We start from the raw sequence: 23,176 nt of genomic DNA on the forward strand, positions 1-23,176 counted from the left end.
CTGCACCTCTGTCCTTTCTTGTGCTGGGCCAGTTCACAACAGGGATGCCCCGCCCCCAGCAGAGACCTGCTTCCTTTCAGAGCATTTCCTCCCCCCCCTGTTGGCCGAGAAGAGAACCCCCCCCCCCCCCCCCCCCGGGCTGAGCGCGATGTCTGTAATGCTTCCACCCCTGCTAGCTGGGAAAGCCATGGGACGAAATTCAGATCCTGATTTCCCTGAGTGGCAGTGATGTTCTAATCGCCGGGCCGGTAGCGCGCTCCTGTTCTGTGCCTTCTGGATAACCTTTTCCCTCTTTCAAAGTCAAAGATTTTGCTCTTCCTTTTCAGGCCCCAAGGAAAGTCTTATCTCTTCTTTACCCAGTTTAAAGCTGAAGTGAAAGGAGCAAAGATAGAGTATGGCATGGCTTATGTAAGTCCCAGCTGCTTACTTTGAATGGGCATATGGGAGACAGGCTGTACATCAGAATGATCAGACAGCTGTACTATAAAATGTGTGCAATGAAATCATTGCTCTGTTGTGCACTGAATTAAAGCGTGGTTCTGGCCAGAAACGTGGCTAAAAAGGACCCTCGTGCAGCATACAGTACCTGCCCCCTGAAAGTTTTTGACTGGTTGCTGGCTTTATGGACACCAGTTGCTACTCTTGTCAGTAGTTCCGAAGCAATGCTGCTATGGGATGCATGGGGAGGGGAGTTGTGGCCCAATCCATCCAATCATTCATTGTGCAGTGTATAAAGCCTCTGTTGGACCCGTTAAAAGATACAAAAGGTTTCTAGAGAACCACAGAAATGAGAGAGAGAAAAGACTTTTTAGTTCTGTGGTTCACAGCTTCTTCTATCCTGGAACCCCATGTTCCAACAGAACCAAAATTTTCCCCTCCTCCCGCGTTTTATGTAGCCATTAAAAAAGGAAGGGAGCTTATAACCCCATGGAACCTCTTTATGACCCCCATGGTCCAATCCATTCCTCAAACCGTCGTCCTGGCCAGTGCAGAATTGTCCCCCTGCATGCTATTCTGCAATGCTTTGCCCTATCCCGTTCTAAACGTCTCAAATGATGAGCCTTCCCAGCACCTCCCCAGGGAAATAAAGTTAAGAGGAACTAGGACAAATTCCCAGAGATTGGCCTCTAAATTTCCTTTGCTGATGTAATCCCTTGACCCTAGTTGTTACAAGCTGCAGGAGCCAAAGCGATCTTTGGCAGTGGTGCCAGATGATTATTTTGTTTAACATGGAAGCTCTCTGGATTAGCTCACAGGGTAAAAATTCTTCTTTCCCATTTCAGTCCCAAGCTGCGACGGGTGGACAGAGCGACGTCCCCTTAAAGGCGGAGGAATTTGAAATCACCGAAACCACAGGTATGTAGCTATCTAAAGAGCAGAGGGTGACTCGTGAGGGAGATGAGGTCACTTATCCAACATGAGAGAGAGAGATCTCTGTATATCCTGGGGAAATGGGCATTTAGACTAGATGCAAATGTGCAACAGAAGTATGGAAAAACTACATACACTACCCAGGTGGATGGTTGTGGTATATTTTGATCCATGTCTGGAGCTTGGCAGTCTAATAGGGGACGGATGGAAAGGCACCTGTGCCCTGGATGATTCCAAATCACAGGTAGTGTATTAATGGTAATCGTGGATTGTGAGCTCGTTGGGGTAGGAACTGACTTTTTGGTGCTTGGCTGTACGGCACCTAACAAAATGGGGGCCCTGAACCCTTCCTGGATCCCATAGGTGTTACCACCCTAGGTATGTGCAGGGGGGACAATGACTTTATTAATAAGCCTCTAAGGTGGGGGTTCTCCGGACAAATATTGTGGTGGCCTCAGAGTGTGGCCACCAACCCTTCCTGGTGGCCGCGCTCACACTTTTTCCTAAAACACTTAATTAGCTTTAGGGAAAACAAATAATTACAATGATTTGGATTACAATCTATTTATTGCTAGCTAGTAAGTCTGTTGTGAAAAGTGATATTAACAAGCATACAAGTATCGCTTTTCACAGCAGACTTACTCAGCCCTGTCAAGCCTGGGGACAAATTAAGCCCTGGATGGAGGGGTTGAGGCAGCGGGGGTCAGGGGCAATGGGGGTGTGTGGGGGTAGCCCAAAGCCCTGTGACCAGAGCTTGCCCCCCCCCCCCGCCACGGTGGCTGCATTTGAGAAACGCTGCAAATACACTCCACATGTAGGTGATCAGTGCAGTTCAGATTTTGATTTGCCCTCTCGATCTCTTGGAAGGAACCGGCGGTTCTAATAGTTGATGCTTCATCGTCCATTTACTCCCTGTTGTGTTTTCTCTCATTCTAGTGGCTCACAAAGAAGGGAAGTTCCGTTCCGAACTGTCCAAACTAGTGATTGTAGCGAAAACGCCCCATGACGAATTGTGATCCGGGGACCTAGGGAAGGGGCTTGTCTCTCGGCTGGAGAAACGTGGCGGATAAAGGGGACTTTTTCTTAATTGCTGGTTGTCTAGGGTGTTCTTTCCTGTTTCCCACATAGAAGTATATTGGGGTCCGCTCTGAACTGGACTCGGCGGTGTTAAGACAGATACCCTCTGTCTTGTGTCAGAGTAACCAGGTGCCTGAGATGCTAGAAGCCTTTGCAGCTGGAGCCTTCCTCTGAGATTCTTGATCTGTAGCCAGCTATTCTGTTGCCTGCTTTCTGCTTCAGTGATCAACTGAATAGGGTAAAGCTCTCCTCTAGCTGTGTCTCCTTATCTTCCTTGCTAAGCAGAGCAATGCGGAAAGATAAGGAGCAGGATTTTAACAAGGTTTGCTAAAGGAAAGTAGTTAACTCTCTAGTCTCTGGAGAGGGAATAGGGTTTCTGCCCAGAAGCGTGACAGGAAGAACAGATTAAACGGGTAGTAGGAGGGGGCACGGAACCAGCCAAACCCATTCACTGTCCTATCTGGTGGGTGATCACCACCGAGCAGCATTTGGTGAGCTGAGGAAAAAACTCTGCCCTATTGCCCAGATCAGAATTTGGCACCTTGGCATAAGAAAAGCAGAACTGTGGGGTCCACACAGGCCTTGTTTATTCTGATACCACACAGAAATCCATCCAATGAGGCATCCATTATTCAATACAGTTCCGGGACTATTTTCGTATATACGGAAGTGATTTTCTTATTTAGTCTAATAACTGTGAAGGAATCCAGAATTCCCTTCATCTGTATATAAAAAAATAAAATAAAGCAAAGCATCTTGTCTCCAAGTTCGCTTAGACTGGTCACTTTGGCTGTTCCAGCTTCTTACCGTCTCTATGATTGGGAGCCCGGAGTGCGGAATAGCCTTTGCTCTTCAGTTTGACATCCAATCAGCAGACACCTGCAGATCCTCAGACTGGGTCTCCTTGGTTGGGAGGTTGACATGTCATAAGACAAAGGCCACTTCAGGGAGATAACCCATGGCCTATGCCTGAGGAACCTAGAAGTTAGGGATGCAAAGGATCAATTGCAACACTGAATCCATCCTCCTGCGAGAAGCTGTATCAGACATTTCATCATCTATTGTTGTCCCCAGCCATGGTGCAAAGACAACACTAAATCTATGAGTTTGTCCCATTCTCCCAGTAGCTGTTGCTGGGTCACTTGTGTGTTGGACAGTAGTTAGGGACTGGTTAACCTACATTCTGTAGAGTCCACGTGTTCTTTGGAAGTCTGTTGCGCCTTGTACTGAGATTTTTAGAAGCCTACTGGATTTCCGGAGATGCTGAGAACTCGTAGCTCTCATAAAGACAGAAAGGGGAAGATTTTTGGGGAGGTCGAGTAGGGGAAAAAGGGAAATTCCAGGCAAGGCCCCATCTCTGAGGGACCCTCCTTGTATAGTTGCTATAGAGACACGTTCCTGGTGAGTTCTGAGGTATGCTACATCATGCACTGTCGTACCAGTGACTCATGATTGAGGACTCTTGCTGAGTCCAGAGAACTTTTCCCCCCAGAGATGTTCCACATAATCTCATAAATGGTGCTGACAATAGAGCAGTAAAGCATTTTTCTGTCAGCGTTCCAGCCCTTTGCTGCCGCATCCATCAGACCGGTTCCGCTTCGGTTTCTCTCTGCACATCTGCCAATACGCCAGCTGGCTATCGACAGGCTGTTCCAGGCCTGGGCTTCTCGTCAGCACAGATTGACAGGCGCAGGATGGTAAAGTAATAGAGATTAAACCTCCGCTTGCAAACTTTGACAACGGCGAGCCCCAGAGGTGAAGAGCTGCTGTACACAGCGTGCCGCTGGGCTGCCTTATATTCATGCACCTGTAGCCACTCCTTTCCCCTGCATCCCCAGCTGCTTTGCACAATTAAATTAGCTGCGCTAGTTCAGAATAAGCCAAATTAAACACAGGAGGCTGGGGCTTTGCAATTTTAAAAGCCTGAAATGTATCAGTGCCTCGAACCAGCAGCAGCAAAGGTGCTGTGTATCAGAGGGGCAGAGCAGCTCACTGCTCTAAATCTACAGGGTTAACATTAGCGGGCTGCTGCGCCTGGAGACATCCCTCGGACTAGGAGGCACAAGGAGGTCACCGAGATAAGGCAAGGCTGCCTTTGTGAAGCATTAAAGGACCATTTTCCAAGCACAATGCAGAGATCAGAGAGCTGAAGACAGGCCCTGGAGGGTGGCATCCGGTTCAGACCGCGCTCTCGTTCACACCCTGCCTTTCAGTTCATTCTGAAAAGAGTGAGAAGCCAAACAGCGGCTTTATCCGGGGCCCAGCCACGGCACTCTGGTAACGCCGCTGCAGAACACAGCACTTGGGTTTGTGTGCCAAAGGGGAACGAACACCCCCGGCTCAAGTGTTCTCATTCGCCTTTGAAGCCCGGCCCCTGGTTGAATGGTGGCAGTAGAGTAAAGCCATCAAACTTTATTTAGAAGAAGGGTGGCTGGATGACTCGAATGGCTGGCCAATGGGATTATGGAATCACCTAATTGATGGTGGTGCAATGGCCTATGCCCAACAAACTGGTCTCGGGGCTAATTCCCACTAAATAGGTGATGACCACAATTGACCCCTCCTGGCACCAAGTTAGCAGGGGGTGAAGACCCAACTACCTTCTCACCCTCTAGAAACGGCCCCTCCCGATCAGGGTTGAGGTGGGGGGGGAGGGAAGCTTGCCCAGTCACTGCCCACCTTGTACCTGCTCTGTGGACAAAAGTGGATGGTTAAGGGCTGGAGCACCATCATCCTTAACTGGAAACAGTGTGGCTTAGTGAACAGAGCACTTGTCTGCGACTCAGGAGAGCTGGGTTCTGTTCCCAGCTCGGTGGATGACCTTGGACAATTCACCTCCCAGTTCTGTGCCTCGGTTTCCCTATCCATAAAATGGAGACAATGCTACTGATGTCCTTTGGAAAGCACCTTGAAACGCGCTAGGTAAAAGATTGGGATTAGTGAGCAGGGCTGTGGTTCAGAGTCGCACACATTTGAAACAGCGGGGGCTGTCAGAGGGGACACAACAAGTGCCTAATCTGAGCTCCTGCTCCCCAGAGGCCCAGCCCTGCACGGGGTTAAATGCTCTCCACTCACATGAACGTGGGTAGGATCTCTGGGTGCCCCAGCACCTCTAGGTGCAGTAACACAGTTCTGCATCTCCGCTTTCCTGGGCAGAACCCTGGTGCCAAAAAGGCAAAGGAGAGGTCTTAGGCTAGTACTTCTGCTTAAAAAGCAAAAGCAAGGCGAGGATCTGCCAGCAATGCACCCTGGTTACTTACCAATTCTGTAACCAAACCCTGTACTGTGCTCAGGTGGAAGATGCAACTTTATTTATTCACCAGGGCTGCATTTTTTTTTTTTTTGTAATTTATTGGAATCTAAGACGTTGTTTCCAACCTACGACATACTAGGGAAAGCCCCAGAGGACCAAATCTAAACAATTACATTGATATAATCAGCCGGAGAGGCTGACGACAGAGAAATTCAGTTTGGATTTCAGAGGAGGAGGAGGAAAGTGCACATTTGCTATTTGGTTTGAAAATACAGTCTCCTCTTTTCCCCTGTGGGAAAGGAACATGGACAGAAAATAATGCTCCACCATTCTCAGTCAGAAGGGAGAGGCTGCCTCCGTAACTGGCCCAAAGTACCCATTGGGCAACAGTCAGGAGGGGCAAGTGGTACCTGGAGCATGACCACTTCTTGCTCCAGCCCCTAGTTTAGGCCTGACCTGTGTTAAGCTTCAAACCACAACAGTGTCTAAACCTGACCACCCTCATTGCAGCCTCTCCCCCATTCAAGGGTCCCTCCCCATCCTGGGACCCGGTGGGTATAGCCCTGCAAATCTGTAGATATCCACTTTATATCCGCAGACCATATTTGCGGATGTGGATACCAATTTTGTATCCGTGCAGGACTCTACTTGTGGGGTGATCCATCCAAGCAGGGTCCATCCCTATGTGAGATCCTCCCACTATCCATATCTTGGCCTCCCGGGAGACAATAGTGAGGTAAACACCACAACCCAATTCTTGCTTGCAAGGTTCTAATGCACTTTCCCTGGCCTAGGGGTGCTAGACCATAGCATGGATTTGTAAAGCATTTAGAATATGGCTCATCCTTTTCTACGCTGGCCAGGGAAACTGTGTTTAAACCCAGCCCGCATGGTTGAACTTCAGGATAGACAGCCTTACATCTTGGCAGTGGCAGGACACCTGAACCACTCCTCCATGCTCTCTGCTTGAATTAATCTTAACCAAGAAAAAAAAAAAAAGCTACACACAAGATGTAGTGGGTTTCCCCCCTCACCAGAATGAAAACAGATTTAGAAGTGAGAGAGATTTTGCTACAGCAGGACTCCTTGGACTCTGAATTGTGGGTTTAAGAGCACTTGGTGGATAAAAATATATACAGTGAGACCAAGAACCTTTAAACAGAGAGCTCATGTACAGTGGGTAGGGGCTGTGGGGCTTGGCCTCTGATGGGTTATAGACACTGGGTTGGGTTCCAAAGCGGAGATATCAAGCCAGTGCAAAAAAGAGCATTTTCTCCAGTTTCACTCATACAAACAACCCCGCCTTTGGTGTGGTTGTGCCCCAGTAGGGTAGAGACGGAAGCTGCTTTGTCTCATTTTAATTTCATTAGGGAGCTAAAGTGAGGTGAAGAGATTCCAGCTACTAAGACAAGCAGCAGATTGCAACCTCATTTAGACAGAAAGTGAAGGGTCCTTGGTCTTCAGGAGAAAAAAAAGGAAAGAGCAAGACGTTTCGCAACGTGGAGAAAGAGCGAGCGAGAAGGCCTGACCCCACTGAGAACAACAGACGTCTTGCCGTTGAATTCACGGATACCAGAATGCAGCCTGGAGAGTCCAGGTGGAAGAGAGTCAGGCAAAGAGCCAAACATTTGCTCTCAGGCCTTGTCTTTGCTGGTTCATATGTTGTCCTCATCCAGCATTTTGTTGACCCCTTCGCAGATCCTCTGCAGGTGGGTGCGGTAGGGTTCAGAAGGTCCATACAGCGCCGACAGGAACTCGTAGTCCGCAAAGTGGTTGAAGACGTGATTGATCCTGGAGTGGGACTTGGCCGTCAGGTGGGTGTTGACGGCCTGGTGGAGCAGGTCGCGGCACTCGTTCAGCACGCCGGACATGACCCTGCGGTCAAAGGTGAAGTCTATCTGGTAGAAGCTGACGGCGGTCATAGCCAGGGTGTGCACTTTCTTGCGGAAGTGCTCCATCAGCCGCAGCTCATCGGCGCTGAACTGCCGATTGCGGTACAGTACCCCCAGCTTCATGACGATCTTGATCAGGTTCTTGATGATCTTCTGGGCCTCCTTGCGGTTGTGGGTGAACTCCTTGGTGACCCGGTACAGCTCGTCCAGAACCTCGCTGCTGGTGTCATCAATGAAGATGTTCGCCATGGTCTTGGAGGCCATCTTGCTCAGCAGCTTTTTCTGAGCTTGCAGAACCAAGTTCTTGGTGCTGAAGGTGTCCATCTTCTCTGGAAGGGGAAAAAAAAAAAAAAAAACACAACCATGTGATTCAGCCCTTGCCCTGGAGTAATGATCCCTCCTCTCCTGGCCCAGGTGTGCACACACACAAAAGCATCTTGGTCTAAGAGCAGAGGAAGGTGGGAAGCTGGCCTCCTGCATTCTATTCCAGCTTTGGGATAGGAGGAGGGTCTAGCGGGCAGAACAGGCAGGGACTGAGCATCAGGACGCCTAGGGTCTGTACTCCGCTTTAGGAGGGCACATGGTTTACAGAGTAGGAGACTAGGACCCAAGACTCCTGGGTTCTTTCCCCCTTTCTGAGAACAGGTGTAATTTAGTGGCTAGGTATCACTGTGGAATAAAATCCCCTAAACATCAAAGGAAGGTCGATGCACTGCGTACATTGGAAAGGCCCATTAGACCTACATTACTGTCTTCCCACCTGGGATCTGTATTGCTACCTACGCAGAATAAGACTTATCACCCATTTTAACGTGCCCGCCTTAAAATCTGGCTCGTTTCTTTGAGCGGGAGACCCACGTGACATTTGTTGGTCATGTGGCAGGTGAGCGGCCCTTTAGCACAGCACAGCTCGCACCCCGAGAGCGGATAGCATTATAAGCCACGTTTGCGGATATCATTTTGTTCAGTCCCTGCAACCTGCCAGAGAGCAGCACTCCTGCTGGTTTCCTTTTGTGTTTGTCAAAGTACATCAAAGCACTCTATTTCTCCGGCTCCCTGCTATGCCAGAGTTTGGATTCTGGAACCCATTCAGTTTCCTGGCTGGATGATAACCTGTGCTCACCATTACTCAGGGACCGATGCTCCTGCCGCACCCCACCGGCGCTGCGTGAGGGAATTTGATTCCTGCAAACCCGCCAAGGAAGAAAGAAGCGAGGCGCTCATAAGCAAGGTTATCAGCTTAGCTGAAAGCTGCACACAGATGAATGCAGTAATTCAGGCAAGAGAAAGACCTAGAGACAGACAAGACCTGCCTAGGACTCACGAACACAAACCGAGCCACTTAGCCAGTGATTGTGTTAGAGACCGAAACAAGCGAATGAAGCAACACAGGTGCTGGGCTTCATCCTGCCTGGAACAGCCACACACTGCAGACCATGATAACTACAAGCTCTCATGTTAGGACAGTTGGGAAAGAGAAGCAGGTTGGTGATGCAGCTGTTTGCATACGGTGGGACCTGTTTATGCTGAACTTGAACAAATTTGGTTTGGCGCTTTCATTGGCTCAAGAGATCTGTGTTTAAGTCCCAGCTCTGTGACCGCGGGCAAGTCATTGACTCGCTCGGTGCCTCAGTTTCCCCATTGGTCAAATATGGGTAACAATCCTTCCTTTTGCCCGCCCCTTGTCTGTTGAGGTTGTAAGTGCTACAGGGGAGAGACTGCCACTACAGCACCTAGCGCAACGGGGCCTTGATCTTGGTTGGAGGGTCTTGCTGCTGTGGTAACACAATAAATAAAAATGTGTTTCACTGCGTTGACCTGATGGGCAAAAATTACAGCGCTGGCTTCGGGGAAGCTCTGCTTAGAGGGAAGTCATTCTGGGGCTTTGGCCTCAGCGGGCTCAGCCATTGCGTGTATATGAGGAACACCACATAAGAGACTGTATATGTTTGTACAGCTCCTAGCACAAATGAGTCCCGGTCAATGAGAAGCACTCCCAAGGCACTATGATAATAATGGCACTGGGGTGAAGCCATTAATAAGTCGATTGCTCTGAAGCATTTTCAGTGTCTCCCTTTCCTAAATAATCCAGTTTCAAACCTTTACCCTCCGGAATCATGCTCTTTAATATTTGTACTTTAAGCTTTCGGCACTTGCTCTCTGAAAGTCAGGCCCCTTTAAGGGGTCTCCAGGTGGCCCCCAGAATCACTAGCCCTTGCTGAAAATGCACCTCTCAAAGGTTTTGAGTAACATCAAAACTGGGATTGAGATGGCTTTACTGGTGGGCAGGGAATGAGGACACAGGTGCTATGGATTATAAATCCTAACTCTAAACTGTGGATCGCCAAACCCTTTATAAAGGAGGGCAGTATCATTATCCCAATTTTACAGATGGGGAAACTGAGGCACAGAATGGCACAAGGTGCGTGGTAGGAATTGAAACCAGATCTCCTTCATCCTTGTCCTGTGACCTCTACATGGGGCATACTGCTGTTTGTAGCACAATAACAGAGATTGTGATTAAAGGAGGGAGCATAGTCTAGTGGTTAACGCACTGAATTTGGAGTTAGGGGGACCGTGATTCCATTCCTAGCTCTGCCGTACATTCCTTGGGTGACCAGGGACCAATCACTTCACTTCAACATACCTCAGTTTCTTCATCTGTAAATTGGGACTAATAATACTTACCTACTTGACATGGGGGGAAGATAGTGAGCTCAGGTTTATAAAGCGCTTTGAGATCATCCAGTGGAAGGTGCTTTAGACCATTCATAGAATATCAGGGTTGGAACTCCATCTAGTCCAACCCCCTGCTCAAAGCAGGACCAATCCCCAACTAAATCATCCCAGCCAGGGCTTTGTCAAGCCTGACCTTAAAAACCTCTAAGGAAGGAGATTCCACCACCTCCATAGGGAACCCATTCCAGTGCTTCACCACCCTCCTAGTGAAAAAGTTTTTCCTAATATCCAACCTAAACCTCCTCCACTGCAACTTGAGACCATTACTTCTTGTTCTGTCATCTGCCACCACTGAGAACAGTCTAGATCCATCCTCTTTGGAACCCCCTTTCAGGTAGTTGAAAGCAGCTATCAAATCCCCTCCCCCGCAGTCTTCTCTTTTGCAGACTAAATAATCCCAGTTCCCTCAGCCTCTCCTCATAAGTCATGTGGCTCCAGCCCCCTAAACATTTTTGTGGCCCTCCGCTGGACTCTTTCCAATTTTTCCACATCCTTCTTGTAGGGTGGGGCCCCAAACTGGACACACTACTCCAGGTGAGGCCTCACCAATGCCGAATAGAGGGGAATGATCACGTCCCTCGATCTGCTGGTACAAGATCATTGTCATCCTAGGGTTTACATTGGAACAACAGTCCAGCTAATAGAACTGGTGACTCTGAATCAGTTCCTCAACTGGTAGCAATACAGCTAAGCAGGAGAGCTGCCTCAGGTCGGATGACAAAGGTGCCGGTGGGAGCCAGCGCACCGAGCCGGCCGGGAATTTTCCATTGCAAGTTCTAACCCCCTGCAAATAGGGGGCATTCACGGAAAGGCTGGCCCAGGTTTAAGGAGGGTATAAATTAAGTGAGCAGTAATAGAGCAGTCAAAACCGGTACTGTTGCAAGGATGTTCCACGCAGCGCTATTTACAGCCCTTTGGAAACACAAAGGTTTGCAAGTTATTTCCTTTTATGTGAAAACATTGATTTTAACAGCGTGAGTCGGGAGCTGGAGGGCTCTCTCTTTACTAATAAAGAAATGGAAAAAATACAGCCTGCAATGCTGAAGCGGCAGGCATCCTCCTAACAGGACAGGCTCATTTTCTGCCCGACAGGCAGACGAGAGATAAGTTGGTACCGAGAGAGGCCGCTTGCGAGAGAGGAGAGAAACCGAGCCGCTCGATCAGGGGCGTGGGCGGCAGTACGGGGGCTATGATTTAGCACCTGCATTTCAGAAAGTTAACTTCCCCTGCTCGTGGGAGGCTGCAGTCAGCTTTGCCGTGGCACTGGTAGGGCAGCTCCGCTGTCTGCCAGTGTCTTTTCATCCAGGGATCTTTCCAAAGACCGACGACCCTTGTTGGGCAAGCAAGCGTAGTGACGTGACAGCTTGGAGCACCTGCCACCTTAGGAGAGACGGCAGTGGGAAGACGGTTGGCCTGGCAGCTATTTCTCTATGGTGGAAGCCGCCTTACGCTGGCCTGATCCCCATTTCACAGATGGCAGAACTGAGACCCAGAAACCGTACGGCCCTAGTTTTCCAGAGCAGTCCCCGGTTTGGGAGAGGAATCATTTGAGGCACGCCGGGCATCCCGAGCTCCCACTGACTTTCTCTGGAGCTGGAAGTGCCCAGAACTTCGGAAAAATCAGGCCCCTTTATGGTGTCTCAAACCGAGCACCCCCAAAAAACTGGGGCTTCCAAAATCCTTGGTCACAGCTCGAGGCCTTGGCCTAAAAGACGTGGGGCTGACTTATCCATTTGTCCTTTCAGAGCAAACTGACGCTGAGCTCTTAAAGGGACCATTTTGATCATCTAGCTTGACTTCCTGCAGAGCACAGGCTGCAGAACTGAACACAAGTGACAGAAGAGAAAATGAATCTGGCACATTTTAGAGCATGCGACCTTACCAGCTGTGATCCTCTGCTCTGCACAGACATTACACTTCCCAGGGTCTTTTCTGGGAGAGTAAGGCTTTGCCTCCCTGTCCTCGCCCAAAATTTCTGCTCCTTCCAACACGTTGATGCCTTATCCATCTGCCGGTGGCTTCACCCCAGAGGTGGCTGCATTTCAATGCTGCTGTGTGCCTGCAGTTTGCAAAGCACCTTGGGATCATGAAAGGCACCCGTATAAATAGAAATTCCCACACCCCAAACCTTTGTCAGCTGAGGTTGACCAAGTACAACCTCCACCCACACAATCCTTTAAAAACAAGGAAATGCCCAGCAAAGGGAACCTTCTCTAAAGAGCCTGCAACACCCATACAGCCCTGTAAGCAACCACGGTAACAGACACCACACAACACTCCCTCGCATTATTAATTTAACAATGCCTGGCTCTTACATAGCACTGTTCAGCCACAGATCTCAAAGCGCTTTAGACGGGGAGAAATGGAATCGTTGCAATGGAGGGCTGGAAGGGCCCTTGAGAAGTCATCTAGTCCAGCCCCTCCACGCTGAGCCAGGACCAAGTAAACCTAGACCATCCCTGATAGGGGTTATTAGTCCAACCTCTTCTTAAACACTTCCACCACCCCTCTAGGTCACCTGTTCCAGAGCTTAACAACCCTCTGAGTTAGAAGTTTACCTTCATATCCAACCTGTCTCTCCTGCTGCAAACTAAGGTGACACCCTCTTGTCCTACCCTCAGTGGACACAGAGGACAATTGGTCACTGTCCTCTCTATCACAACCTTTTACATATTAACCACGTCCCCCCCCCCCTTGGCCTTCTCTTCCCTAGAGCGAACAGCAGGGCCGACAAGAGTGTGGGGGGGGGGAAGCCGGTACACATTACTGGGGCCCGGCGGCCGGAAGGGGGCCTGGCTTCCCCCACCTCTTGTCGGCCCCGTTTAGCCGGTCCGCCCTTGCTAGGGGGCCTGAAAAAATTCCGGGCCCGGCTTCCCCCCCCCCCGTCGGCCCTGTTTAGCCGGTCCGCCCTTGCTGGGGGGCCCGAAAAAATTCCGGGCCCGGCTTCCCCCCTCCTCCGTCGGCCCCGTTTAGCTGGTCCGCCCTTGCAGGGGGGCCCGAAAAATTTTTTTCACCGGGGCCCGAACCCGCTCTTGGTGGCCCTGGCGAACAGGCCCAGTTTTTCAACCTTTCCTCACAGGTCACATTTTCCAAACCTCTTCTCATTTCTGTTGCTCATTTCCCTTGCGTCTCAGGGCGCAATCTGCCTCAGGTCACCCCGCCGTCCGGCTGCAGAGCCAGGAATTCAGGTCTGTCCAGTGCCAGGCTAATCTCTCCAGAGAGCCGTGCTGCTCCTGGTTCATCCAGTTCTAAGGATCACTCCACGCCAGGGGGCTCTAAACGGGACTCGGCAGCATCACCCTGGACTTGGGGAATGAATTAATTAATTCATACGCCTTCCCTCCGTGCCGAACCCCTCTCTCCTGCTAATCTGTTACTATCCTCTCAACATGCTCCCCCGCCCCCCGAAACATGGCTCACTTCCCATTGGGCAGACGCTACCGTTTAACGAGTGACTGGAGATTTCCCTCGAATGAGACATTTTCCGGCTCAGACGAGCCCGTCAGGCAGAGCCTCCTACTCGTTCCATTGTTCACCGCGGCGCTGCTTTATCAGCCGACAGAGGAGGAGGCAGTTTTGCCCCAGCACAAGTTAGAAACGGAAATAAACCAGCAGATTTCCTTCCTGTCACTCACGCTTCCAGCTCTGCTGGAGTTTGAAAACACCTCTAAACAAAGCCCCAACAGCCTCTGAAAGCGCAGTTCGCTCTGTGACACGACCGTGGGAAATGGAGCAAGGCTCCGCATCTGTCGAGAGGAAGGATGGGGCGATGGTCAAGGGGCTGAAGATGCAGCGTCCAAGACTGCAGACGTCTCTGCTTTCCCGTCTCTTCCAGACACCTGAAGTTCTCTCAGAGCTCTCTCCTGCAGTTGGGAGCCTTGACACTTCAACGTCACCATGAGGAAGGACGGCTAGTGGCTAGGTTGCACTCCTAGGATGCAGAAGACTGAAGTTCAATTCTCCGCTTGCCCGAGGTCACGCAGAAAGTCTGTGGCCAAGTCACTTTGGACAGGGTTGCTTCCCAAGCAGTGGGTCACGACTCGCCAAGAGGTCGCAGGAAGGATGTAGATGGGTCAAAGGCCTGGGTGCAGAGGGGCCAGGGCTAGGGCTCGCCATATTGCAACCTGGCTCTGTGGGACAATCCCTAGGGTCCTGGGTGGGACTGTACTTGGGCAGCTGCACGGCTATCTTTATCCAGCTAGCTCAAGATGCCTACCCATGCTGCAAGCACTGCTGTGCCTCAGTTTCTCCATACGCACAATGGGAAATAGCCATTCTCTACCTCACAGGGGTGTTGTGAGGATAAATAAAGATTGTGAGGTGCTCAAATACTATGGTGATGAGGACCAGGCAAGTACCTGAATAGACAGATAGATCTTCCAAGGCAAGATGGGTGCATGTTTCAATCTGCCATGCCCAAATTCAGGATTCAGTTTCTCTCCCCGTCGAGGGTGCCGCCACTGCTACCTACAGCAGAGCAGTGAGCTGCTTTCCTGGCCTCGCTGGATGGCATGAGCCGTGTTATCTGTTCGCTGATGTTGATCCACCAGCATGACCCTGCATTGAAGCATGTCTTTGGCTTTGATTCAGTGGGTTTTACTGCCAGACGTGAGCGCTGATGGGCCTGGCGATAGGAGGGATTGGAATGTGGAAGGGCCAGGCACCTGGAGCAATCCACGCCTCAGGCGTGGCCATGGAAGTAGGCACAAAGACCAGGGTGGGAGAAGGGGGTGGTCAGGCGGATTCATCATCAGAGCAACGGGGAGTAGCCAGAGACCACAGCGGGGATATAAGCAGAAGTGGCTTCATGCAAAGCCTTAAAGGGAAGAACAAGAAGCTCGAACTATCCATGGGTAGTAGGGGGAAGCCAGCGGATACACCCAGCTGTGGGCAAAGATAAATCCAGCGAACACTGTTCATCCACAGAATCCTTTCTGTACCTGTTCCTCTCGGCCCCAAACCACGGAGAGCCCCTCCCCAGCTCTCACCAGGGGGCTCTGAACACAGGGCAGTTACAAACGCGTTCCTTTGAACATGCGAAGTTGGCACCTGACTCAGAGTGAGTTTTGCCGCTCTGCAGCAAGGGCAACTCGCAGGGAGGAAAAAACAAACTGAGTTTTAATAAGAGCTTAACTGAAGGGCATGCAGCGGAGAGAGCATCACCAAATGCCACCCCTAGATATCAAGTGACAGCCGCGACCTGGCCAACGGAACACTAAGCTAGAAACCGCATAGCATCAGAATCCGCTTTCCCTGGCTGATCAAACACACAGGGCCTGGCCCGGGAGTAAGAGCCTCCCTTGACCTCCGCAGTGTGGCAGCCACTTAGACCAGGTCTGAGTTTTAACCCTTTCATTGGGGAGGACGCGCACCACAGGACTGCAATGGCATACAGTTCACCCGTAAACATGGCACATGGTAACCTCTGCACATCCGGTGACAGCTTCATGGTTCCCCCAGCCCCGCCTGCTCCTGAGATGCTGACACAAGCCTTCCTCTGTGGGTACATGTAACAGAGACAAAGCCTGATCTCCCCCCCCCAAGAGTGGTGCACATCAGGAATAACTCCCGCAGCTACCAGCGGAAGCAAGGGCCGAATCAGGCCCCGATCGTTTAAAAGCATCCCCCTGCGATGAATCAGAAAACGGGCGCTTCGTGAATCTGAAAACACTGTCATCCTGCCAGCACCCAGCGGAGGCTGGTGACATTTGAAAGGGATTAGGCAAAACTGACACATACAGGTGTGTGCAGGGAGCCAATTTGCAGCGCTGCATCCAACTCCGGCAATGTTGTCCTCCCAGGGGCCTCTGCTATCAGCACGGCTCCGCAGGGAGCGGGCTTCGGAGCCTGAGCCCGGCCCCCTCCCATTCCACAAGCTGGGAAGGGAGCGGAGGTGACGATTGATTATTTCCCACTCTGCCCCTCACTTCTCTCCCCCCCCCCATTTCTTCCAGACGCTGCACACCTGCACTGCTTCCACTCGTGACGATGCTGATCTCAATTACCGGAGCAACTGTCAGCCGTTCCCCTTCTCCCGCCGAACACCCACCCACCGCTCCCTTGATGGCGGGATGAATATTTCATAGTGCAGCACAAAGGCACTTGAATAATTTATGGGTCAGCGTGGAGAGAGAGCTTACAGCATGTGGAAAGAGGCGCTGAGAGCAGGCAGGCACCTCCTCCTCCTGGCGCTTGTTAGGGCCGCGTTCACATACCCGTCAAAGCCCCCCCAACCCCCTCCGTTTTGCCTGGATTTATAACTTGCCGTCAAAAGTTTCCTCTGGTGCGAAAGTTCTCCGCTCAGAGGGCGCGTTAGACAGCGGAAGCGGCACCTGTCCAGCTGGTTGGGAAACCAGAGATGAATGTGGTGTGGGTCGAGATGCTCCCTGGCTGCCCTGGAACTCAGCTCTTCCACCATTTCCCTGCCAGCGCGGTGGAAAGCAAACCTGGCAGGAACGCCTCGCCACCCGAGAGCCTAACCTGGGTCTGCTGGAGAGCAGCGCGTCATGCCAGAGCCTGACAGGAGCAGAGCAATCCGGTGCACGGTGCTTCACTGTGCCATGATCTTGTCTACACTGGGGCAAGGCAGCCTGCTCAGGTCTGGTTCTGTTACACTGAGGCCCCTTTATGCCATCCTGGCCTTGAAGTACGCGGAATACCCCCTGTGCAGAGGGCATCCCAAAGGGGGGCAGAGCTGCACAAGGGCTATCCCCTATACACACACATTTAAACTTCTGCCCGTGTTTGGGGCAAACCAGCCGGGCTCTGTAAAGGGGTGAAGGAATTTCAACAACTGTCCTTCTCTTCCGCTTCTCTTCGTATGGCTCCGCCCTGCAGTTCTCAGAGCGGCTAACAGACACTCATTTAATTAAGCTTCACAGCCATCCCAGGGAAGCGTTAATACGACCATTAAAGATTGGGAAAGAGAAGAGGGAAGTGACGTAACCACAGAGCAAGACCACGGAGTCACCGGCTCTAACCATTAGGTAACACTCCCTACGTCAGCCAACTCCAGATGCCCTTGGCAGCGCTGTTATCCCTCCCTCTCAGGCCTGACTTTTAGTGGCGTTTGGGGGTGGGGGAATAAATAATTAAAGAGGTACCTCATCTCCTGCAGCCGCTGTTGTTACCCGTTGCCATGGGCGCCAACAGCCTTGCTAGCTCCACCTTCCCCAGCAGCCCCATCGCTAACATCTACCAGCTGCTCGAGAAACAAGCCGGGCCCTTTGCAGTTCTCCTGAAGTGGCCAAATGTAAGAGTTGATCAGTAGCCAAGCAACCGACGTCTTGGGAGGCAGACTGTGTACAGAGCGGGCGGGTCCGAGGAGGAGAAGGAGACGGAAGCTACTGCGTAAAGCCCCTCTCCCTGACAAAGGAGGCAGGAATCCGGTGAGCCAGCCATGTGTACACACAGCGGTGGCCTATCCCACTTATAGTGACGCTGGGCCGGCGTGGTGCTGTTATTACCGGCTGCAGAGGCACCGGAGTCGTAGGCCAGGGCCCCCGATGGTGCTCGGCGTTGTTCAAACCCGGAACAAAGAGACGGCCCCTTCCCCAAAGGGCTTACAGTGAAAGGGGCAGTGCGGGGCCAGGACCGGGGGAGAAGATGTGGGACTCCTCTAGTCCGGGAACACGGGCTGTTTTCCCTCTTGGTGCAAGCCAGGCCTGGCCTAAGCTGGGCCTGCTGCAAGGCCCATAGGGGCTGAGAAACACTGTTCAGTGGATGCTGTGAAACGAGTTGGCGAGGCCTCAGTCCAGGCCCCAAGAGCATAGGGTTAGGACAGCGGGAAACTGGCCTGACTCAGGGCTGCCTTGGCCAGGCCTCCTGTAGCTCACCCCTGCCGTTGCTCTGCCCCCAACCGTCCCATGTGCAGGCCCCAGCCAGGCAGGGGGGAGTTGATTAGGGGACAGGTGGCTATGCAGCGTAAAGGGAAGCGCTAATGTGTTATTGTAAAAGGCCCTTGCGGTTCCTGACCCTTTGCCGCAGAGAGCCCTGAGCACCTTTAATTAGCCACCCAGCAGTGGCAATGGAAGGTCCCCCTGCCACCAGCATGGCTTGGGGCATACTCCGGGGTTTCAGATGGCTAGGATGTTCTTTGGTTTCTCTTGCTGAGGCCCATCAGCAAGGGGCCGGTTAATGCAGCTGTGACTGCTGTAAGCTGGACGCCTGGCTGTTCAGAACTGGACTGAGAACTCGCCAACTCATTTCACAGAATCCCCCAAACAGCATTTCTCAGCACTCACTCCACTCCCGCTATTAGCACGCCAGCCCCCCGTCGGCCCCTCGCTGCTCCCAAGCGTGGAACTGATTAGGAGTGGCAGGAAGCCAACAGACACAGCAGGGCGGAAACCAGAAGCCGTCTGAAATAGTTCTTAGGGTTTCTTCTTTGGAACAGGCCACAGTCACTAATAGCCAACTCGGAGCAAAAACCAGAGATGGCCCTGAACCAGAACCCTGGATCCGGCTCTGGGCTCACCGCTCAAATGTATCCCCGTAAGGAGACAATCCACCTGAGTCACTCAGATACTTGTGATGACATGGGATAAGAACCCGCGACAGATCTGAGCTATTCACGTACCGCCCGGGTGACAGAGTGCTGGGACCTGCCTGGTGAGCCAGCACTCTGATCACTGAGGCTCCAATCAGCTCCCCCCGGAAAAGGCTGGGGGAGGCGCACGCTAATTAGCTGATCCAGCTGGGAGAACCAATGAGTCCATCAGCTGAGGGATATAAGGAGGCCACAAGAAGGGATGGTGAGCCAAGCTAGCTGAGCCTGATGTATGCAGAGATCTCAAGGACCGCGCCTTCCACTGCTCTGGAATATTATGGCAGTGATGCCTGGGATTGGGAACGGATCACACGACGTTGCCACTCAACAGAGGGAGTCTGAGAGGTTCCTGGGGCATCTGAGGTCAGGGACAGAACGTGCCCTGTTGTAGCCTGAGCCTCAGTTACTCCGTTCCTGCACTGGAGATAGGGAAGCTTTATGTCACCACTGCACTCCCTGTATTCTGAAACATGCAGGAGCCTGCCTGGTCCCAGTAGAGAAGCCCTGGGGCTGCTCTGACTTACACTCCCCTTCCCACAGCCCTCTGCGGGCCCTGAGAATAGAGATTAGCTGTGATACAGGGCACTTGTCTGTGCTCCCAACCTGCCCCTACATCAGGGCCAGGGAGCAGGACCAGCATAGAGCCTGTAGGCCGGTTCTACGCTGGCTGGGAAAGCTCCCTGAATAAAGGGAGAGGAGATTCTTGGAGGGAAGGGGTGCTTCCGTCCACCTTAAGGTCCCTTTCCACTGACCCTGAGAGCGCTTGCTTCCATCACAGCAGCATCCTTCCATAATTCTCTGGGAGGGGCAGGAAGCGGGACTGGATGGATCATGCTCTGTCCCAGAATGGAGCAAGGATACGGAGGGGCGAGTTACTTTGAGGCATCTCTCTTGCTTTCGGCTCCCTCCCTTCCTTGTCGAGCTCAGATCAGCAGTTCTCTCTTCTGGAGCAACTTCCTCCCGCCCTTGCTCAGGAGGGTGGTGATTAAGGAGGCTCATTAGGAAGAAGGAGCTTTCAAGCCCCCACACTCCATGCGGAGATGTCTCAGCTGACTGGCACATGGATGGTCCCAGCTGACGGGGTCTGTGCCTTTGAAAGGATCATTGCGAATATTAAGCCACTTTAGAAGCAACGAAAGATTCTCATGAGGCGGGGGGGAGGCTTGTGGTAGGTGCACCCCAAATTGGGCCTAATGGGGGGGGCTGGCTGGGCAGGTGACAAGCAGCCTGCATAGCTCAAGGTGCAACTCTTGCTGGTTTCACTGTTACCCCCTTGACCACGCTGTTCTGTTGGTCTCATTCCCCATCTTGTTTTTCGACATAAGATTGCACAAGCCAGGACTGCGCCAAGGGCCGCGGGTCCTGAGTCCCTGCTCTAGGTGTGACTGAATTGCAAATAATGAACAACAACAACGTTTACAGGCTGTGTTCTGGGGTTGCTGCATTTATAAGTTTGCTTTTAAGCCAACTGATGGTCTAGTGGTTATTAGGGAATGGGACTCCGGAGCCCTGGGGTCTATTCCCAGCTCTGCCACTGACCTGCTGGGTGACCTCAGGCAAGTCACGCCCCTCTCTGTGCCTCAGTTTCCCTATCTGTAAAATGGGGTGATGCTGCTCAGAGGGACTAAGAGGGTTAGTGCTTTGTAAAGAGCTTTAAGGTCCTTGAATGGAAGGCGCTAGAGATGTATATGATGTTACTCATGAGATCAGGAACACAGAAATTGACAGACAGGATAAGACCTAAGGTCCATCTCACCCAGTTATCTGTCTCTCACAGTGTGAGAGGTGCAAGAACCCACAGTAGCAGCTGCCGGGTAATCGGTCTCTCACCACTGATCTCACTCTGATCTCTAATAGTTAGAGACTGGCTTAAACCCTGAAATATAATATCCCTTCCAAAATGATTGGCAATAACGATGATAATTCACATATACTTGTTGTCTCTTTCTGAAGCTTGCAAAGTTCTTGGTCGCAGTGACTTCTTGTGGTAATGAGTTCCCCAGTCTAATTATGCGCGGTGTGAAAAAATAGTTCCGTCCATCTGTTTTGAATTTACCACCTTTTAATTTCAGTGAGCATCCCCTAAGTCTTGTGTCACAAAGACCGGGAGAACAGATGTTCCTAATCTATCGGTTCTAGACCATTCATTATATTATAGAATCTTATAACAGCCCCTCTTATCTGCCTCCTCTCTAAGGTGGTCCTAATAATAATCCTCAGCTCTTATAGAGCTTTATACAGCAGTAGATCTCCAAGTGCTTTACAAAGGAGGTCAGCATCATTATCCCCCGTTTTATACATGGGGAAACTGAGGCACAGAGAAGGGGAAGTAGTATGCCTAAAGTCACCCTGCAGGCCAGTGGCAGGGCTGGGAATAAAGCCCAGATCTCCTCAGTCCCAGTCCAATGCTCTCTCAACCAACCAGTCTCAATCTTTTCAATCAATCACTCTTCAGAGGAGAGACTTTCTAAGCCATTGATCATTCATGTTGCCCTTCTCTGAGCTCCTTCTAAAACTGCAATATCCTTTTAGAGAGGAATTAAATGGCTCCTTTCCCTCCCCTACTGAGCTGCTTTTTTAAACTGGTCGATGGGGCTTTAGAAGACAAATCATGCCACACTGTCACTTGTTCCAGCAGAAAACACCACTGATTTTACATAAGAATGAACAGACTGGGTCAGACCAAAGGTCCATCTAGCCCAGTGTCCTGTCTTCTGACAGTGGCCAATGCCAAGTAACCCAGAGGGAATGAACAGAACAGGGAATCATCCAGTGATCCATTCCTAGCTTCCGGCAAACAGAGGCTAGGGACAGCATCCCTGCCCATCCAGGCTAATAGCCATTGATGGGCCTAGCCTCTATGAATTCATCTAGTTCCTTTTTGAACCCTGTTATAGTCTTGGCCTTCACAACATCCTCTGGCAAGGAGTTCCACAGGTTGACTGTGCGTTGTGTGAAGAAATATTTCCTTTTGTTTATTTTAAACCTGCTGCCTATTAATTTCATTTGGTGGCCCCTAGTTCTTATGTTATGAGGAGTAAATAATACTTCCTTATTTACTTTCTCCACACCAGTCATGATTTTATAGACCGCCATCATATTCCCCCCCCTTAGTCATCTCTTTTCCAAGCTGAAAAGTCCCAGTCTTATTAATCTCGCCTCATAGGGCAGCCGTTCCATACCCCTAATCATTTTTGTTGCCCTTTTCTGAACCTTTTCCAATATATCTTTTTTGAGATGGGGCAACCACATCTGCACGCAGTATTTAAGATGTGGGTGTACCATGGATTTATATACAGGCAATATGATATTTTCTGTCTTATTATCTATCCCTTTCTTAATGACTCCCAACGTTCTGTTCGCTTTTTTGACTGCTGCTACACATTGAGTGGATGTTTTCAGAGCACTATCCACAATGACGCCAAGATCTCTTTCTTGAGTGGCAACAGACCACAAGGAACAAGCTTTGTTCTCTGTTCTTCGATCCTATCAAGCCATTCAGGGCATGGGGCAATAAGTTAAACGGATTCTGAACAATCACTGCCTCCTCAAATCCCAGTGACAGCCTGGTCGCCCCTGGAACTGGACTGGACTCGATGACCTCTCGAGGTCCCTTCCAGTCCTAGAATCTATGAATCTATGAATCTTCAATAGAGCTCCACTCCCATTTCGATGCCCACGTAAGCAGCCAGGTGCTCAGAAGAGTGCAGCGCGTTGGGTGGAACCCTGGCCCCAATATTTCCCTGGCCCTTTAGTTACCCTGGGCCAGGGAAATATTAGTAGATTGGGTCATAAATCAGGGGAACAAGGCAGCACCCCACAACATCCTCCCTGACCGATACAGTCTGTGGCATTTGGAGTGAGCATCTAACCATTACTGCCAGTATTCAGACACTACACCGGGGAGCACTGTGCAATGGGGCTTTCCCCTCTCGGATTCCTAGGAGGTGAGAGATGGGGCTTCCTAGAACCCGCTGGCATGGGGACAGGGGGAGAAATCCCCATTGCCCGCCCCAGAGATCTGCCAGCATTAAGGACAGCCCAGAGATGCCTATGGATTCAGGGAGAGAACAGAGAGACACGTGCCAACCGGGACCCACTGGCACAGAGGGGAGATGCCCACTGCCATGGAGCAACAAGGGAGAGAGAGATCAGGACGGGCTGGTACTGCAGGACTCAAGAGATGTCCATTAGGGTCTTGTGCCAGGGGAGAGAGAGAAAGAAAAGTGGAGCTGGGGGCAGGCCCTGGCCGGGAGGGGGGGCAGACAGGAGGGTGATGCCCAGTTGGGGGGGGGG

The 23,176-nt window shown here is 51.3% G+C and overlaps 2 protein-coding genes across 4 annotated transcripts in view; one reads left to right on the plus strand and one right to left on the minus strand.

Moving 5' to 3' along the window:
• The window catches only part of MYDGF (myeloid derived growth factor), a 7,078-nt gene extending 4,620 nt beyond the window's left edge, over nucleotides 1-2,458 (plus strand). Inside the window, exons 4-6 of the mRNA XM_024222155.2 lie at nucleotides 327-408; nucleotides 1,284-1,356; nucleotides 2,308-2,458. Of these exons, the coding sequence (XP_024077923.2) occupies nucleotides 327-408; nucleotides 1,284-1,356; nucleotides 2,308-2,387 (235 nt within the window). The 3' untranslated portion in view covers nucleotides 2,388-2,458. The remainder of the gene's footprint in view (nucleotides 1-326; nucleotides 409-1,283; nucleotides 1,357-2,307) is intronic.
• Nucleotides 2,459-5,790: 3,332 nt separating this feature from the next.
• TNFAIP8L1 (TNF alpha induced protein 8 like 1) overlaps nucleotides 5,791-23,176 on the minus strand; it is an 18,153-nt gene continuing 767 nt past the window's right edge. The window contains exons 1-2 of one of the 3 annotated variants that reach the window (XM_024222125.1): nucleotides 13,428-13,617; nucleotides 5,791-7,922 (exon numbers count right to left, since the gene is read on the minus strand). In XM_024222125.1, coding sequence (XP_024077893.1) covers nucleotides 7,357-7,922; nucleotides 13,428-13,437 — 576 coding nt within the window. In that variant the 5' untranslated portion in view covers nucleotides 13,438-13,617 and the 3' untranslated portion in view covers nucleotides 5,791-7,356. Of the gene's footprint in view, nucleotides 7,923-12,890; nucleotides 12,939-13,427; nucleotides 13,618-23,176 lie in introns of those variants that run through there. The other 2 variants (XM_024222136.1, XM_026655003.1) reach the window with 2 other exon arrangements.

Source organism: Terrapene carolina, unplaced genomic scaffold (assembly GCF_002925995.2).
Source record: "Terrapene carolina triunguis isolate 2854851 unplaced genomic scaffold, T_m_triunguis-2.0 Scaffold194, whole genome shotgun sequence".
Taxonomy (NCBI): Eukaryota; Metazoa; Chordata; order Testudines; family Emydidae; genus Terrapene; species Terrapene triunguis.